Genomic DNA, 19,172 nt, shown 5'->3' on the forward strand with positions numbered 1-19,172 from the left:
GAACTATGGTAAGGATTAAAAGAGAAAATTGCATCTGAGTATTCAGCTCATGGAAGGAGCTCAACTAACATGGCTGCCTTCTTGTCTAGATGGACATGGCAATATCCTCTCTCTTGTTGCCTCAACTATGACTTCTCTGAGAGGCCTTGGGAGGTGAGCCCTTGATCCTCAGGAGAAGACATTATTCTCCAGCCAAACATTCTTTCTGAGTCAAAGCTGGTGCCAGTCCAGGCCAGCAGCCTCAGGAAGTCACAAAGAGGATGATGTTACTGCTCCAGAGACAAGGTGTAGTTTGCCTTTGTGCCCTTGTCCTCAGTGTACGGGAAGCTCTGCTCACCTCGCCCTTCTCCCTCCTCTTTAAATCCTCCCTCTCTAGGTAGTTCCTAGATTCCCCCAAAAGTTCCACTGCAGAACTTCACACTGCTAATTCATACTGGATGTGAATAACTGATACCCTCATTTAATCCTCTCAAGGTATTGCTGGATACACCAAATGAATTCATACAATAAGGAAAAGTGAAAAGAAGAAAAGAAAAAATCAAGTGAGTCCAGAGGGACAGGTAGGGGTCAGTTAACAGAGACCTGAAGGGCAGTCAGGAACATGGTGGTCATGTTTCAGTGTGGCCACTGATCACTCACTGTATGCTTTGTACAAGTTGTTCCCCTTCTTTGAGTCTCAAGTTCCCCACCTGTGAGTTGAAGGAGGTGGATGCGATGCTCACTCACTCCCTCAGTCTGAGAGACTGATGGGAAAAGAGAGGGTCACAGGAAGTGTATTACCTATTGTCACTGTATCGAATCGCCTCAAATTCAGTGGGTTAAAACAACACACGTTTACTATCTCAAAGTTCTAGAGGTCAGAAGTCTAAAATGGGTCAGCAGGGCTACGTTTCTTCTGGAGGCTCAGCAAGAATCTGTTCCTTGCTTCTACCAGTTTCTAGAGGCTGCCTGCATTCTTTGTCTTATAACTGCATCGCTCTGACCTGTTTCCACCCTCACTCTCTGATTTGGACACTTTTACGTCCCTCTTATAATGACCCTTGTGATTACATTGGGCCTGCCTTAATCACATCTGTAAAGTCCCTTTTGACATATCAGGTAGGGATTAGAATGTGGATATCATTGAGAGGCCATTATTCCATTGACCATAGGGAGGCTATGTTTCACAAGAGGTTCAGTAAAGCCTTGGGGGTATTAATAGTGAAGTCTACAGAGGCTAGACCAGCCACTGAGGGCAGTATCCTGGGCAGTCAGGATCTCCTGAGACCAAATCACACATTTCTCAAGTGGCCCCTTTTGGTGACTGTTGGATAGGGCAAAACAGAGGACGGGGATGGGATGGCACCAGGGTCAAGGCACTGTTCCTAGTGTCTAAAACCTGGGATTCAGATACAGCTCAGCTATGTGATTGTGGAAAAGTAATCCCCTCCTGGATTAAATGGGGCTGACAGTTCCTTCCTGATTTGCCTTACAGGCCGGTCATAGTGGCTGTGAAGGTGCCTGACCAATTATCACAGGCACATGGGGGTGTTCCCTGATGCTGTCATTGTTGTTAGCATTATTGGTGAGAGTTATGGGAGGGGCTGGTGGTCCCAGAGGTCAAGAAGACCTGGAAAGATTCCCAGAGTGAAAGATCAGGAGGCCAGAGGCCCCGAGAGGGAAGGGAACAGTGTTTCAGTTGGAAGGAGCCTTGTAAAGGTGGCCTGGGCCAGCCTGGAGCCTGCTGACCCTGACCTCTGGCTTTGATCAAAGCAGTCATCCGACTTGGTTGTTTATTAAAGCAGGGACTTTGAGAAGCCAGGTCACGATCAACGTCAGTAATGCTAGACCAGAAGAGCCGATATTTAATTAGCGACAACTTCTGATTAATCATCCCTAAGGGGCACCTGGGTTGCTCAGTGGTTGAGCGTCTGACTTCAGCTCAGGTCATGATCTCACAGTTTGTGAGTTCAATTTCCACACTGGGCTTCCTACTGTCAGCCTGTCAGCACAGAGCCTGCTTCTGATCCTCTGTTCCCCTCTCTCTGCCCTTTCCCCACTTGCACTCTTCCCAAAATAAAAATAAATATTTAAAAAAATAATCCCTAATCAGTTCCAAGTGCAGAAGAGTACTCCCTCCTCCCACCACAGCAGCTCATGGACTCCTGACACCAGCCATGTGCTAGGGGCGTCCTTACTGCTGCCCAGGAAAGGGAGGGGCTCAGGGACCGGAGGCCCTAGATGCACAGGAGGGGAGTGGAGAACCAGGAAAGGAAGGCACAGGGTGAAGTTTCTGGCCAGTCAGGAGCCCAGCCCTATATAAAGCTGCCCAGGCTGAGCTCCTGGATGGGGACAGGACATGTGTGAGATTTTCCCAAAATCTGGCCCAGATTCCATTTCACAGGAGCCCAAGGGTGGTGCAGAGGCTCAATGAGTAGGAGGACTTCAGGGACTCCCTGGGAGAAGTTCTGCCTCAGCAGCATTGTATATTTCCATCAGCTGTGAGGTTCCAGTGTTGCGGATACTTAGAAGAGTCAGCTGAGGGCCTGAGTCAATATTTCCTGCAGAATTCTACCTGGAAAAAAAAAATAGACAAAACTTCCAGGAAGGACTGGGGAAAATGTTTGCCATATATATGTAAAAAGCTAAATCGTTACCATATAAAACCTCTTATGAAATGAGAATCCCACCCATTAAAACAATAAATTATTCACAAAAGAAATACAAACTGGCACTGAACATATTAAAAAGTTCAACCTCACTTTAATCAAAGAATAAAAAATAAAACACAAAGGTATAAAGTGGGCTTGATTTGTATTTCTTGGTTTATGAACCATTGTCACCAGCCTCTAGGCCCCACTCTGGAGGCTGTGCATGATTGCTGCCAGAGTCATGTATTCTTTTTTATCTCCTACCTCTCTCCTTCAAAACCCTCTTCTTCACTGGTGAACAGTCTAATGTGTTGAACCTGAAGTCTCTCTCCTGGAACACACAACAGAATTGAGCATAATTCTTATCACTGGTTCATGTGAAGGTCTCTCTTAAAAATTATTTTTATATATTCTATTTTTTTTGAGAGAGAGAGTATGCACATGTGAGGAGGGGAGAGGCAGAGAGAGAGAGGGAGAGAGGGGGGAGAGAGAGAGGGAGAGAGAGAGAGAGAGAGAGAGAGAGAGAGAGAATCTTAAGCGGTCCACACGCGGCTCAGAGCCCATGACCCTGGGATTGTGACCTGAGCTCAACCAACTGAGCCACCAGGCACCCCTTAAAAATTATTATTTTTTAAAATTTCTTTTAATGTTTATTTATTTCTGAGACAGTGAGAGACAGAGCATGAGTGGGGGAGGGGCAGAGAGAGAGGGAGACACAGAACCTGAAGCAGGCTCCAGGTTCTCAGCCGTCAGTACAGAGCCTGACGTGGGGCTCGAACCCACAAACCGTGAGATCGTGACCTGAGCCGAAGTCGGTCGCTCAACCGACTGAGCCACCCAGGCGCCCCAAAAATTATTTTTAATAATACAGTTAAAACCTGGGAAACCACTGCTCTGAGGGGAAACCACTGCACTGACCTGCCTTCATCCCATGTTTTGGGCTTCCGCCCAGGCAGCCACCATCTTGAATGTTGTCCCTATCATTCCCAAGCTTTCGCATTCATCTCTTTGAACTCCTTCAAAGTATTTTTGTTTCATTTGTTTTAATTCTATTAAAAGAATATCATGTGTGTATTTTTATGAGTCTTAGAAATGTTGGACATTTTCAAAAAGCAGTAAGGAGGTAGAGACTCACAGGATGGTGGTGAGGGAGTGAGGAAGGAATCTGGGACGTCTCCTATGTTTCAGTCTTAGGTGACTGAGTCAGTGGTGCCGCTCAGGTAGACGCAGGAGAGAAGAGGCTGGCGGAAAGATGATGGACTCTGTTCTCAACAAAGCAACATTTTAAGCTAACATTTACTGAGGGCCTACTATGTTCTGGGCACTCTTCATGGAGTGTGAAATGCTCTGAAGTGAATGATAATTTTTAAGCCTCACAAGAACCCCATGACGTAGGCACTATTATTATTATCATTATCATTTTACAGATGGGGAAACTGAGGAATGGAAAGGTTTAGTAGGTTCTGAGCCTCCCAACGTGATGGCTCACACCTTTCTGCTACAAACCTAGATATACTGGATAAAATATGTTAAAAATATTGAATACTTATAAATAAAAATATTGATATAAAACTAAATATTTGTAATAAAATATTTTTAATATTTTAAAATATTTTAAAAATAACAAAAGCAAGGGAAATCCTTAGGCGACAGAGGTCAAAACAATTAAAAGCCAGAGTGGGCACACTAGACATTTATGGATAAAACAAATCCTACTGAAGACAAGCATTTGTTTTAAAAAAAAAAAAACAATCACAAGCCACACATGAGGAAAAGTATGGTGATACAGTACATAGGTGAATTGGTATTCTCTAAGTAATTAAGAAAAATCTGAAAGATATTATCAGTTCTTTTTAAAATTTTTTATTATTTTTTAAATTTACATCCAAGTTAGTTAGCATCTAGTGTAATAATGATTTCAGGAGTAGAATACAGTGTGTCTTCCTTAATGCTCATCACCCATTTATCCCATTCCCCACCCGCAACACCTCTCACAACCCACTGTTTGTTCTTTGTATTTAAAAGTCTCTTATGTTTTGTCCCCTCCCTATTTTATATTGTTTTTGCTTCCCTTCCCTTATGTTCATCAATTTTGTAACTTAAATTCCACCTATGAGTGAAGTCATATATTTGTCTTTCTCTGTCTAATTTCACTTAGCGTAATACACTCTAGTTCCGTCCACATAATTGCAGATGGCAAGATTTCATTCTTTTTGATCACCAAGTAATATTGCATTGTGTGTATACGTCACATCTTCTTTATCTGTCGATGGACAGTTGGGCTCTTTCCATACTTTGGCTATTGTTGATAGCACTGCTATAAACATTGGGGTGCATGTGCCCCTTCAAAACAGCACACCTGTATCCCTTGGATAAATACCTAGTAGTGCAATTACTGGGTCGTATCAGTTCTTTTAAATGATGAAGGGGAAAATAAAGAGGAGAAGCCATAATGAAACAAGTGAGTACTATGAGAACATCTGAGGTTAAGCTACGCACCCAGGGTGGCATGGCTAAAGTGGTAGGCTCAGGTTCCCCACACTTGTGCTCTTCCTCGCTGACCTACAGGTACTGAGGTCAATGTGAAGAGTCTGCTGGGCCTCCCAGAGCAGCAGTAAAAGCGGGTTTGGAGAGAGGTAGAGAGTGCCTGGTTTCATCTTATTTCTCTCCTACGGTACTCTGGTCCACAGAGCTCCAGAACTGGGCGTGTCCTCCTGACATGGCCTCCACCGCCTCCCCTCTGCCGCCTACCACTGAGGTTGCCAGTTCTGAGAACAGCAGCTCCTTCTATGACTACGAGTACTACCTGGACAGTGTGGCCTTCATGCTCTGCCGGAAGGATGAGGTGATGTCCTTTGGCAGAATCTTCCTGCCAGTCTTCTACAGCCTGATCTTTGTGCTGGGTTTGGGAGGAAACCTCTTTCTTCTAGTGGTCTTGCTCCGGTACATGCCTCGCAGGCGGATGACTGAGGTCTATCTGCTGAACCTGGCCATCTCCAACCTCCTGTTTGTGGTGACACTGCCTTTCTGGGGCATCTCTGTGGCCTGGCATTGGGTCTTTGGGAGTTTCTTATGCAAGACGGTGAGCACCCTCTATACCATCAACTTCTACAGTGGCATCTTCTTCATTAGCTGCATGAGCCTGGACAAGTACCTGGAGATCGTCCACACTCAGCCCCACCACAGACTGAGGACCCGGGCCAAAAGCCTGCTCCTGGCTGCCATGGTATGGACTGTGGCCCTGGCTGTCTCCATCCCTGACATGGTCTTTGTGCAGACACATGAAAACCCCACAGGCGTGTGGAACTGCTATGCAGATTTCGGAGGACACGGGACCATCTGGAAGCTCTTTCTCCGTTTCCAGCAGAACCTCCTGGGGTTTCTCCTTCCGCTCCTTGTCATGATCTTCTTCTACTCCCGCATTGGCTCTGTGCTGGTCAGGCTGAGGCCCCCAGGCCAGGGCCGGGCTCTGAAGATAGTCGTAGCCCTCGTGGTGGCCTTCTTTGTGCTGTGGTTCCCATACAACCTCACCTTGTTTCTGCACTCACTGCTGGACCTGCAAATCTTTGGGGACTGCAAGGTTAGCCAGCACTTGGACTATGCCCTGCAGGTGACAGAGAGCATTGCCTTCCTTCACTGCTGCTTCACTCCCATTCTCTATGCCTTCTCCAGCCGCCACTTCCGCGGGTACCTGAAGGCTTTCCTCATCACTGTGCTCCGGCACAACCAGGCTCCTCGCCCTGCACAGGCCCCACTGTCCAGCTGTTCTGAGAGTAGCAGGCTCACTGCCCAAGAAGAAATGACTGGCATGAATGACCTTGGGGAGAGGCAGGCTGAGCACTCCCCTGACATGAATGACACGGGAGAAAATGAAGCCTGAGTGGCCATACCACAGTCTGGTGAGAGTGGATGGGACCCAGCTCAGTTGGGCATCTACCCAAAGTCCTCTCTTCAAGGGCCTCATGGACCATGTTGTCAAACCCAGTGGTCAGTTCTCAGTTCTCAACCATCAGCAGCATTTACTTACTCCTGTCTCTTCCTTTCACTTTCTTTATTGCCTTCCAGGAAATCATAGTCTCTTGCATGAATCGCTACAGTAGTGTCCTAACTGACCTCTGTGCTTCTTATCATCATGTTATGTCCTGTCATCTAATCTGCTCCCAGCAGCCAGCATGATCACCCACCCTCAGCCATCACTGCCGTCTTCCTCAGAGTAGTCCAAGGCTTGCCACCCACCAGTGTGCCCTCTTCCCTGTAGCTCAGCTGGGAAAATATTGTTGCAGTATCGTTTAATGTCACAGCTTTGATGGCACTGCCAAGGGTCTGGCAAGCCGGAGGGCCTGGAAGTGCCCCACCTGGGGAACTTCCCAGGAACATGAGAGTCAGCGGGTGGGATGCCAGGTGAACATGGCAGTCCAGGAGGCTCTTCCTTCTTGTGCTTCCCATGCCCCACTCTGGAGCCTTCAAGTGTCCCTGGGGCCTGCACAATCAAGTCTAAATTTTTTGTCTGGCTTCAGGGCTGGAGCTTTCACACGTAGAATCCCATACGCCATCTTACCCTTATAGTCCGTCATTCCTTTTCACTTCCTGGACACCAGGAACCCCTTGTCTCTTACACATTCCCACCTCTATGTTTTGTGCTTGCCCACTTTCTTGTGTAACAGGGATCATTTTTTTCAGCCAGCTGTCCCCTCATCCTTGTTCTTTAGCTGTCTCTCCTAAGGCCCCAGAGTCCCACTGTCAGGAAGGACTCTGAGCTCTATTGGTGCCCTGGGAAATGAAGCTCTGTATCTGAAGGTGGTGATTTGTTTGAGGATGTGGGGGAGTGGGGTTCTATTTTGGAGCTCCTGAAATCTGGTGCACAAGGGACCTCAGTCCTGCCCACATAGCAGCCTGACTGGTGAGATACAGCCTGAGCTGTAACAACTGGGTCTAGGTACCCAGAGTCTCTGACATCGTATCCATGATGCATAGATGAGATGGGATAAGGTATGCCAGCCAAGGGACACCTAGCAGGGCTTATCCCCAGCACTGGCAGATGTGTGTGCGTGTAGTCTATGTGCACATGTCTGTGTTGCTGTGTGGGCTGTGCATAGTACATATAGCTATGTGGATCTGACATGAATGTGTCACTGTGTCCCCTGGGCCTTGTGTCTGTGTGTTCCTATGTGTCTTTCTCTAGCTGTGTAAGTGTGGGTATGTGCTCTGCAAACAACAGGTATATAAGAAGTGCCCTGAAGCCGGTGCCCAAGGGGCAGGGGAAAGGGTGGCCACCAGTGACCCCTCGGTCCCTCTCACTGTCCTAGTTGCCATGTACTGCAACTGACCATGGCGAGGGCTCTGACTACAGCACAGAAGGCACTGGTCAGGAAGCAAGTTGGAGCTGAGCTCTCACAGCCCAGGCCAGGACAGAGACCTCTTCATCCTGACCTTACTTCCCAGTCCGCACCTCGGTTCCTCCTGCTGCTCTCCATCTGCCCACCCAAAGGCCTAGTTCACTGGCTACACTGCTCACGCCTTTCCAGGAAAGCTCCCAGGATTCTCTTGGTCCTCAGACTCTGCGGCAAGATGGACTCTTCCCCTGGCTGACCCAGGGAGAGGGACAGGCATGGCTCTGCCTCTACCCTGTGAAATGTGGTTTGAGGGTTTACAGCTATTACTGCCTATGGAAAAAATATTTTTCTTTCCCAGGTACCTGCAGTTCCACCTTTGGCATGCCATCTCTGATCTTACTTTGTTATAAGCTATCCTTAGAGAATACACATAGTGGGCTTTTCTTTGAGGGAGAAAAAATTTGGTGCAGAAATGAGGATTTGGGGGTCAGGACTGTTGTGTCAGGACAGGTAGTGATTAGATGTATCCTTGGGGGTCTCAATCTTCCTACTGCCTCAAGGTCCTTGCTAGGGAAGGAAGGGTGGCCCTTGCAGAGAGTGTGTCCAGTCCCCATGCAAGTGGCGTAGGACTACAGGTGCCATGGGCCCCTCCTGTGCCCGCAGCTGGGCATTGGCCCCTACATGCACACTATAATCCTGGGTGCTCACTGCTTCCTGGGAGGCCTGTTGTTATGGGCTGTGGGACGGTATACTTGTAGTCACCCCACACCTCTGACCCACTGAGGCTTCCCTTGGTCCCAGGTATACCCTCAAACATGCAGTTCCTGGGAGATCACTCTCAGTTGAGACCTCTTGGTCTTGACTTAATGGATTTGGGCCCTCAGTCCTGCCCCCCAGCCTGTTGACAGGCCAGGCCCTTGGTCCAGATTTCTTTGGGTATAGGGAAAATGAGGGGGTGTAGCACCTGAGCAGTGCCCAGGAGGTGTGTGAAGGCCCTGCATCTTTGCCTGTATCCCAATACCTGCTCTGGCACAGGGCCTGGCTGTGTGGGGAGGTCATTGATAAGCTCTCCATGGTGGTTTCCAGCCTCTCAGTCCCCTTCTCCCTTCCCTGTTCTCCCTGTGTGTCTCTTCTTGTGCTCCTGGCCCCTTGTGGGATAGGTTAGGATATCCTGGCTTCTCCAAGGCAGTCAGAGCTCTGTCAGGCTCTAGACAGAGGTTGTCATTTGGGGGCAGTTAGACCCAGAGGAAGGCAGACTCTGGCCCACAGTCACATAGCTAGTGGGGACAGACTCCTGCCTCCAGCCCCAGCCCCAGCCCCAGCCCCAGCCCCAGCCCTTGCCTGAGTTACTCTAATAGCCTGTTATCTTGGCAAAACTCAGGGCAGAACAGCCAGCCTCAAAAAAATGCAGGAGGCCAGTCACAGATTTGGGAGAGGTGAGTGGAGAGAAGCCCCACTAGGCATCCTTGCAGGGGGTCTCTGCTGCCCAGCCTCCCTTCTCCAGGACCCTACACCAGCTCCCAGTCACTGCTCCTCCTGTCCTAGCCCCAGCCACAGCCAGGCCCTGCCATCAGCCAGCTGTGGCTCTGGTAGCAGCACTTCCAGCCCTGGTAGGCAGGCCTGGCAGTGGGACTGTCTCCATTTCACATGCCAGGAAGCTGAGTGAGGCCAGGGAGGGGAAGGAATGATTTGAGGACATGAAGTAAAGTAGCTGAGACTGAGCCAATTTTCTATCATTTAATCTCCATTTAGGGAATTGGGGGTCAGGGATGAAGTAATAAGATACCAAGCCCTGTGGGCTGCAGTCCGGGGGAGGGGGCAGGAGGAGGAAAGCAGGAAACAGAGAGCAACAACAAGTAACAGATGTGCTGGGACACAAGCTGTGTCAGGGGAACCTCAGGGGAGGGAGCCCATTTCTGGCCAGAGGCTGGAATGGGTGAGATCCAGGAAGGCCTCCAGGTTGGCAGTAAAAAGCAAGCAACTGTACTTTCCAGGCAGTTCCACTGGAGAAAGTTGGTAAGGCTGAATTGCACTGGATTGAACATTTGGGATCAACTGTGGCAAAATTTAAATGTTAGGTGCACGGAGGCAATGGGGAACCAGAAAAGTGAAAGTATGACAGGGAAAAGGTCTGGCGAAAGGTCTCTGGCAGCTGGGTGCACAGAGGGCCAGGCAGGCCTGGTGTGCAGAGTGCTGAGTCATAGGAATGGCAGTGGGGCTGGGGAAAAGAGGACAGTTTCGGAGGCACGACAGAGGGTTGAACTGACAGAACTGGGGCCTGACTGTATGTGGGTGAGAGTGGGGAGGAGATCCGGTTTCTCCCAGATCTGTCCTGGGGGGATGGGGTGGGTGGTGGTGTCCTGAGCAGAGGCAGGCAGGGTAATCCGGAGAAGGAGGTGGTTCAGGACAGAGGTGGGGAGACAGATGCTGAGTTCTGTGTGGGCCAAACTGAGTCAGAGGTGCTGTGGGACCCCAGCGGGGAGATTGAGGGTCTGGAAGTAGGAGAGAGCTCTGAACTCAGCTGTGGTTGTGGAGACCACAGGAGGGATTGAGACCACCCTGAGGTGGGAGTGTGGAGGGGAGACAAGGGCACTGAAGTGGGGGGGCCTTGAATAACTCCTATGTGAAAGGCAGCGTTTCTCCAGACCTGCTCTATCTAATTCAGGGGCCACTAGCCACATGTGGTTGGTGAGCACTAGAATGTGGCTAGTCTGAAGTGACATACACTGCAAGGGTAAAAAGTACATACCAGATTTTGAAGGCAACACACACACAAAAAGAAATTTAAAAAAAAATATATATATATATATATTTTTTTACTAATGTTTTATATATATATTTTGTCCCAATGTTACTAAAAAATACATATTTTACTAATGTTCTTATATTGACATATTGAAATGCTAATATTTTTGATCTATTGGGCTAAGTTAAGTATATTATAAACATTAACTTCACCTGTTTCTTTTTACCTTTTAAAAAAATGTATCAACTAGGAAATTAAAAATTACACATGTGGCTTGCCTCGTATTGCTTTGGACGAACCTGAATTCCACAGGATGTGGAGTAAGCATTGAGGAAGATAATACAGTGAGGTGGGAGGGTGGAGGTTAACATTTGCAGGACACTGTGTTACTCATGATGACTGGTTTCTGTACGGCAAGACTCGTCAAGCTATGCCATCATTTCCCCAACTAAGTTTCCCCCAGATTTCCCCCCCTTCCCCTGGACTTCATATGAGAGGAAGGTTCTGCGGAACCCACGGTGACAGACAGTGTTTCAAGAGAGAAAGATAAGCCCATCAGGTGGCTAGAGGAAAACCAGAGAGCAAGGAAGGTGACTAGGACACAGATAGGAGATATCACAGAACCGGAGGCGAGGGTGGGGCTTCAGAGGGGTGAGAGGAGGCGGAGACCCTAAGGGAGCCTCCCTGGCCAGGCCTGCGGCCCCCTTGGCGGAGCTCACTTGGCAGGACGCAGGCGGTAGCGGAACCGCACCTCACGGCTCGGCTGTGTGGTGCCAAAGCCCCAGCGCCGGGGGTCCACAGGTGGCACAGGTGTATCCGGATCCACCAGTTCCAGGTCAAAGTATGTGACCATGAGCAGGACAAAAAGCTTCATCTCACTGAGGGCCAAGAACCTCCCAGGGCAGATGGAGACACCCGAGCCCCACGGCATGGTATAGTGGTGGATCTTCTTGCCTGACTTGTAGAAGTCCACTTTGCGACTACCGTTGGGGTTGAGGAAGCGATCGTATTTGAAGGCAGTGGGTTCCGGGTGGATGTCAGGATCCATGTGCACTGAAAGATAAGGGAAGAGGGCCACGATGTCTCCACTGCGGAGCAGGTACTCCTGTCCACTGGCCATCTTCAGCATATGGTCACCGTGCACCACTCTGAGGAGGGTGGGTGCGGTTCCCAGCCTCAGCGTCTCCTCCATCACGCTGTCCAGCACTGGCGTGTGGTGCAGGGCGCTGATCTCAACGCCAAAGGATGGCCTGGCCTTCAGCTTGGCCTCCCCTAGGACTTGGGCAGCCTCCTCCCTCACAGCACGCATGGCTTCCGGGTGCTTTAGGAGGAACAAAAGGGCCCAGAAAGAATTAGGCCCCGTGTTCCCCTGAGAGGCCCAGAGCATCATGAAGTTGAACTTGTCTTGCATGGCTGGGGCCATTCCCTGCTCCCTCAGACACTGAAGCATGTAGGAGATCCAGTTGCTTATGCCATTCTTCTCCAGGTGGTGGTTCACGGAGAGCATCCTGTGGAAGAGCCGCTGGAGCCGGGCCACTTCTAGCCACTCCCAGGGCCCCAGCAAGGAATAAACAAACCTGGGGAACAAGAGATCAAACTTGCGGAACTGGACAAATAACTCCTCTGCCTGTAGTAGGTCCTGCTCCTGGTTCTTCGTACAGCCAAACAAGCTCAGGTAGCCGGCCTTGAACAACACATTGTAGCAGAAGTGGAAGAGGCCGTCTTCACGCCAGCAACCAGCATCCAGACTCTGGCCCGTGGGCCCCAGTAAAACCAAGGACAGGCTGTCCAGCATGGTTTTGTTGAGATCCTCCAAGCCATCCCCCATGAGGTATTTGGTGCTGGCAGAGTGTATCATCCGGTGGTCTCCCTGCATGGAGCGGTAGCCAAATACCTTTAACACCAGTTTTTCTGCATATTTCACAAAGTCTAGTTTTCTCTGTGCATCCTTGAGGATGGAGCCAAAGGAGAGCGGGTCCATGACAAAGGTGAAGTACTGGCCCCCTAGCTGCACTGTGAACACATCTCCATGCTTGGCCCGCATATACTTCAGGAATTCAAACATATTCTTCCGGAAAGCCATGGCATGGCCCAGCCAGGGTATGAAGCCCTTATCCAGAGGGGGCTCCTGGGGTCTGCGCTGCCGGAACAGCCCCAGCAGCCACAGGCACCCCACCACGGCCACCAGCAGGGTTCCCAGCACCAGACCCCAGAGCACCATGGCTATGCTCTTCCAGGTTGAGCTCTGGACACACTGTTCTCTAAGTGCCAGAGAGCTTTTGAGAGACCTTGACAAGCTGGGGGTGGACCTGGACCTTGCCCTGTGGCAGTAAGTTATACCAAAAATCCCTGGCAAGGCAGTACCTAGGAGCAAAACGTTCTCCTAGATTTAGCACTTGCTGCAACCTCGTCGTGTGGAAGGAGGGGGTGGGACCAGAAGGAAGCCCAGAAAGAAGCCTCTCCTCACCAGCTTTAGGCTTTGCTGTAATCTTTTCAGACCCAGCCCCAGAATGGTATCTACAAAGCTCTCATGGATCCCACCCCATCCCCACGATTTACTGACCATTCACACCTGTATTTTTTCAAGGATTCATTTATTCATTAGTTTACTACCTCACTCAGCATAAATTCAACACTCATTTATTAAGTTTCACATTTAGGGGTGTCTCAGTGGCTCAGTCAGTTAAGTGTCCGACTGTTGATTTCGGCTCAGATCATGATCTCATGGTTCACGAGTTTGAGCCCTGTCCTGGGCTCTGCACTGACAGTACGGAGCCTGCTTGGGATTTTCTCTCTCTCTCCCTCTCCCTGTCTCTCTGCCCCTCTTCCACTCTAAATAAATAAATTAAATTAAATTAAAAAGAAAAGTTTCACATCCTGTCCGTTCCTCATTATTAAATGACCCAGAGAGCCTCCCAGACTGATGACTCTTAAAGCAGAGGTTCAGACTACCATCCCTGAGCCTCTGGACTGGAGCCCTACCCCTGGCCTAGTTTGTGCAAACTAGGCCAGGGGTAGCAAGAAAGACAGATTCGGAATCTTGGAATTATGAAATGTCAGAGATGAGAAGGACTTCAAACCAATCACTTTATTTCATGATAAGGGTGTAGTCTCAGAGTATAGTGGGAACTTTCTCTCACTGCTGTCCTGGCTTGCGTGAGGTGAGCTGACCATTTACTGGGGGCCTTCTGTGAGGTGTCAGGCTAGGTCCCTGCCAGCAGGCCCAGGAAGGAGAAAGTTCTGCCATTGACTCTAAGGCCATTGTTGCAATAAGGTGAGGTTCAGACTCAATTCAACCAGTTCTAGCGACCTCAGGTTACTCTTTAACTTCCTAATTGATTGGCAAACAGGGACTTTGTCTCCTCTGATTTCCACATGAGCTTTGAGTTCCCTTTGCCTTGTGCCATTCCCCTCTGCAGGGAGCTGGAAATGTCCACACTGTGCCTCCATGAAGTCCTCTCTGATTGCTTAGGGAAACCACAGCAAGTACTCAGAATCATCCACTCTCCCCAGCCTGAATCTGCAGTCAGAAATTGTCTGTGGGCCAACATGCATAAGCTAAACATTGTTCCCCAGTTTTTAATGGATGGCAGCACCATGTTACATTCATTCTTACCTTGATTCATTTCATTCCCTCCCTCCTTGGAACAGTCCCATATATCCATTCAACAGATATTTACTTGGCACCTACTGCCAGAAATTCTGCTATAACCAACTTTGAATGAGACAGATATGGCCCCTGCTGCTCCCTCAGACACTGAAGCATGTAGGAGATCCAGTTGCTTATGCCATTCTTCTCCAGGTGGTGGTTCACGGCGAGCATCCTGTGGAAGAGCCGCCGGAGCCGGGCCACTTCTAGCCACTCCCAGGGCCCCAGCAAGGAATAAACAAACCTGGGGAACAAGAGATCAAACTTGCGGAACTGGACAAATAACTCCTCTGCCTGTAGTAGGTCCTGCTCCTGGTTCTTCGTACAGCCAAACAAGCTCAGGTAGCCGGCCTTGAACAACACATTGTAGCAGAAGTGGAAGAGGCCGTCTTCACGCCAGCAACCAGCATCCAGACTCTGGCCCGTGGGCCCCAGTAAAACCAAGGACAGGCTGTCCAGCATGGTTTTGTTGAGATCCTTGTCCTCAAGCCATCCCCCATGAGGTATTTGGTGCTGGCAGAGTGTATCATCCGGTGGTCTCCCTGCACGGAGCGGTCGCCAAATACCTTTAGTACCTGTTTAAGGAAGGGAAAAATATATTAAATCATTGCCCAGAGAAGTATGTGATTACAATTGTGTTAAAGGCAGCAAATGAGAGGAGCAGAGCGGAAAGTGGGGTGGGGAGTCAGGAAGGCCACACTGATTAGGTGGTAATTAAATGGAGGCCTGGAGGAAGGCAAAGTCTGGTCAATGCGTGTTGTATGGTGGTGGTGCCACAGGTGAAGGTCTGAGAGCTTTTGGGGTGTGCCGCCCAACGTACTGTAGCAGCGCCGTTCCAAGGAACGGGGTGCACACACATTCGGGGCCAATGTGGCTGGAGGGCTCAGTGGAAGCCGAGGAGTTTTCAGCACTGGGCAGTCTCAGCGCAAATTTGGGCTTTAACCTATCGCGCTGCACTCAACTCCTCTCACGCCAGCTGGTTCAGTCCACCTATAGCCACCGAAGGGCGGTCTGATGGAGGGCAGCGATCACCGGCTTTGCCAAGGGCAGAGGCTAGCCGGCCCCAGCGAAATCGGCCTATGCGGCTGCCCTCACAACCCTCCCGAGTAGCCGGGGGCCAGCTACCCAGAGCAAGCCCCAGGAGCCCAGCGGCACGCCTCACCATTCCCAAATAGGGTCGCAGCTCCGCAGGAGGGTGGGACAGAGAGTTACACAGGTGAACTCAGAGCCCTGGAAGGACCAACGACACGCAGAGATGGCCTCCGGGCGTGCTAGAGCGGGCGCGGGCCCAAGCGCGGGAGGGGCGGTGACGCACTTCCGCCCTTGCAGTCTCTGCGACGGAGTCTGTAGGGTGGTGTGTGGGCAGTTCTCCGCGCGGAGGCGCTCTCTGTCCGTCCGTCGGCTGGGCTTCACGTAGAGGTGCTGTGTGGCTGTCAGTTCGTCTGCGGAGCTGGTCAGTAAGGGCGTGGGGCTGGGGGAAGGCGTGCGGACAAGGGCTGCCTCCTTCACTGCCACCGACGAGCTCGCTGAGCGTAGCCGCCACGTGGGTCCGTATTCCTGAGACTTCTCACCCCGGAGACCTGGCAGGAGCATTGTTTCGGCTGTCCTTCAACATTTTTTTGTGCTCCTTTCTTGCACACCTCGTTTGCCCATTCCGTGGTGGGCAGGGGTGGTGGGCTGTGGTTTGAGACCTCTAGACAGCGCTCGAGAGGGTCTCTGGTCCAGTCTGGTCTCATGTCTTTTCGTTCCATATATGGCCCAGAATTTTGAGCAATCGTGCACCCATTGGAGGGTTCCGTTCACCTGCTGTGGTTTCTATACTGGGATTCTTTTTGGGGTGTTCTTTATTTAGTGCAGCTGTACTGGCTATTCTCTGCCTCTTGTTTGCCCTTTGTTCCAATGCTTGATGGTATTCACTGCTCCCTCGGTGCCTCCTGCTTCCTGCCCACTACCTCACCCCCAGAAGTCAACAACAGTACTGTAGAAATGGAGATGCAGGGGGGAAATTGTTTCACTCTGCCTTTAGATCAAATAGTAGTCTCATTTGATTTTGGGCTGAACTTGTTTATGGCTTCTCTTAATTCCTAGCTTTCAAGGTTTCTTATTTTTCTAGGAAGAGAAGGAAATACCTCCACAGCAGCTGGGTTCTTGACAGCCTGGCCCCAGGTTAATTATTTTACTCCTAGTCTGTATCACATATACCAAGTGTCAGTGAAGTCAATGAGGGACTTAAAGGGCAAACTTGGGTTCTTGTTACAACTTTGTCACCAACTCATGACATGACCCAGGACATTTCAGTTTACCTCTCTGGGCCTTACTATTATGCTGTGTAAAACAGGAAGCTAAACTTGAGGTACTTGCCAGCAGTGAGATGCCATTATAAAGATATTGGGCTGTGCACTTGCTAAGAGACTTAGATGAGGGAATATAGTGGGAGAAGATGGAGGGATAGGATGGGAATTGGATTGATTGACCTTGAGCACCTATCCTGTTCATGTCTCTGTACTGGTCATCCCCATTGTGACTATAAACATCACTATTCTTATTTTGAGAATTTACCATGAGCCAAGATGCTAGATGCTTTACATGTATTAAGCAATCTAATCCTCATCAACCTATGGGGAAGCTCCAAGACCACCCTAACATTCAGAGAGTCCCTAGAAGAACTAATGGGACTTGGCATACGGTTGTACTCCAAGATTTATTACAGTGGTGTACTAAGGATACATAGCCAGATCATAAGGGAAAAAGATACACAAGAAGTCTGAAAGAATCCACATGCAAGCTTCCTAAAGCTTTCTTCTTGAAAGAATAAATCATAACAGAAATTACAAAATACCTTGTGATGAATGAAAATTAAAACCAGCATACCAAAAATCATGGTATATAATGAAAGCAGTGCTCAGAGGTAAAATTATAGTTATAAATGCTTACGTTAAAAAAGAATATCTCAAGTCAATTACCTAAGTTTACACAGTAAGGAATTAGAAAAGAAGAACAAGCTAAACCCAAAGCTAGCAGAAAGAAAGCATAAAGATTAGAGCAGAGATAAATAGAGAATAGAGAAAATCAGTGAAACCAAAAGTGGTTATTTGAAAAGTTCAACAAAATTGAAAAAACTTTAGCTAGATTCACTAAGAAAAGAAGGAGAGAAGATACACATAATGAAAATCAGAAATGGAAGTGGAGACATAGCTACTGACCTTACAGAGATAGAAAGGATTATAAAAGGGCATTTTAATAATTTTATGTCAACACTATCAATAATTGTACATCAACATATTAGATAACCTAGAAAAAATGGACAAATTCCTTGAAATACAAATAACCTAAACTGACTCAAGAAGAAATAGAAAATCTCAACAGACCTATAACAAGTAAAGAGATTAAATCACTAATTAAAAACATCCCAACAAAAACAAGCCCTAAACCAGATGGCTTCATTGGCAAACACTATCAAACATTTATTGTTTTTGGGGGCGCCTGGGTGGCGCAGTCGGTTAAGCGTCCGACTTCAGCCAGGTCACGATCTCGCGGTCCGTGAGTTCGAGCCCCGCGTCAGGCTCTGGGCTGATGGCTCGGAGCCTGGAGCCTGTTTCCGATTCTGTGTCTCCCTCTCTCTCTGCCCCTCCCCCATTCATGCTCTGTCTCTCTCTGTCCCAAAAATAAATAAAAACGTTGAAAAAAAAACATTTATTGTTTTTTAAGCTTTTTTTTTTTGGTAATCTCTATGTGGGGCTCAAATCCACAACCCCAAGATCAAGTTGCTCCTCCAGCTGAGCCAGCCAGGCGCCCCTCTACCAAACACTTAAAGAAGAATTAACACCAATCCTCAAACCTTTACAAAAAATTTAAGAGAGAACACCTTATAACTTACTCTGGGAAGCCAGTAGTACCATGATTCCAAAGTCAGATAAGAACATCACATGAAAGAAAATTTCAGGCCAGTATCCCTTATGAACATAGATGCAAAAATCCTCAAAACAAAATATTAGCGGATCAAATACAATAGCATATTAAAAGGATGATTCACCATAAGCAAGTGGGGTCTATATCAGAAATAAAAGGGTGGTTGAATACAACATCGATATAATACAACATATTAATAGAATGAAAGAAAAAAACCCTACATGATCATCTCAATTAATGCAGAAAATTCACTGACAAAATTGAACATCCTTTTATGATAAAATATTTTAGAAGATTAAAAACAGAGGAAAAGTTCCTCAATATGATAAAGATTATTTATGAAAAACCCGTAGCTACTTTCATACTCAATGGTGAAAGACTGAAGAATTTCCCTTTAAAATCAGAAGGCACAAGACAAGGAGACCCACTTTCACTGCTGCTATTCAACAGTATAGTGGAAGTTCTAGCCAGAGCTATTAGATAAGAAAAATATAAAAAGAGCCAAATTGGAAAAGGAGAGCAAAAACTATATCTATTTACAGATGACATGACCTATCTATAGAAAATTCCAAAGAATTTACAAGAGAACTACTAGCATTAATAAATTCAGCAAAGTTACAGGGTGCAAGATCAACACAAAAATCAGCTGTGTTTCTATGAACCAGCAGTGAACAATTCAAAAACGAAATTAAGAACACAGTTCCATTTACAATACCATATAAAAGAATTAAATACTGAGGGAAAAAAATCTAGCCAAGTTGGTGAAAGACTTGTATACTGAAAATACAAAACAGGGGCGCCTGGGTGGCGCAGTCGGTTAAGCGTCGGACTTCAGCTCAGGTCACGATCTTGCGGTCCGTGAGTTCGAGCCCCGCGTCAGGCTCTGGGCTGATGGCTCAGAGCCT

At 48.3% G+C, this 19,172-nt stretch overlaps 3 protein-coding genes across 3 annotated transcripts in view; 1 reads left to right on the plus strand and 2 right to left on the minus strand.

Moving 5' to 3' along the window:
* The window catches only part of ACKR2 (atypical chemokine receptor 2), a 42,366-nt gene extending 31,605 nt beyond the window's left edge, over positions 1 to 10,761 (plus strand). Inside the window, exon 3 of the mRNA XM_047100285.1 lies at positions 5,321 to 10,761. Coding sequence (XP_046956241.1) covers positions 5,350 to 6,510 — 1,161 coding nt within the window. The 5' untranslated portion in view covers positions 5,321 to 5,349 and the 3' untranslated portion in view covers positions 6,511 to 10,761. The remainder of the gene's footprint in view (positions 1 to 5,320) is intronic.
* Positions 10,762 to 11,199: 438 nt separating this feature from the next.
* On the minus strand, positions 11,200 to 12,930 carry LOC124526704 (5-beta-cholestane-3-alpha,7-alpha-diol 12-alpha-hydroxylase). Its single transcript, XM_047099828.1, has one exon. It carries the CDS (start codon positions 12,928 to 12,930, stop codon positions 11,425 to 11,427), a length of 1,506 nt encoding a protein of 501 aa, XP_046955784.1. The 3' UTR covers positions 11,200 to 11,424.
* An 852-nt stretch (positions 12,931 to 13,782) lies between these two features.
* On the minus strand, positions 13,783 to 15,586 carry LOC124526626 (5-beta-cholestane-3-alpha,7-alpha-diol 12-alpha-hydroxylase-like). Its single transcript, XM_047099706.1, has 2 exons — positions 15,521 to 15,586; positions 13,783 to 14,933 (listed from the first exon to the last, which is right to left on the minus strand). Exon 2 carries the CDS (start codon positions 14,818 to 14,820, stop codon positions 14,386 to 14,388), a length of 435 nt encoding a protein of 144 aa, XP_046955662.1. The 5' UTR covers positions 14,821 to 14,933; positions 15,521 to 15,586; the 3' UTR covers positions 13,783 to 14,385.
* Positions 15,587 to 19,172: the final 3,586 nt, after the last annotated feature.

The sequence above is a fragment of the Lynx rufus genome, unplaced genomic scaffold (genome assembly GCF_022079265.1).
Source record: "Lynx rufus isolate CCGP_SWC_20201006 ecotype Redwood Valley unplaced genomic scaffold, mLynRuf1.p SCAF_5, whole genome shotgun sequence".
Taxonomy (NCBI): Eukaryota; Metazoa; Chordata; class Mammalia; order Carnivora; family Felidae; genus Lynx; species Lynx rufus.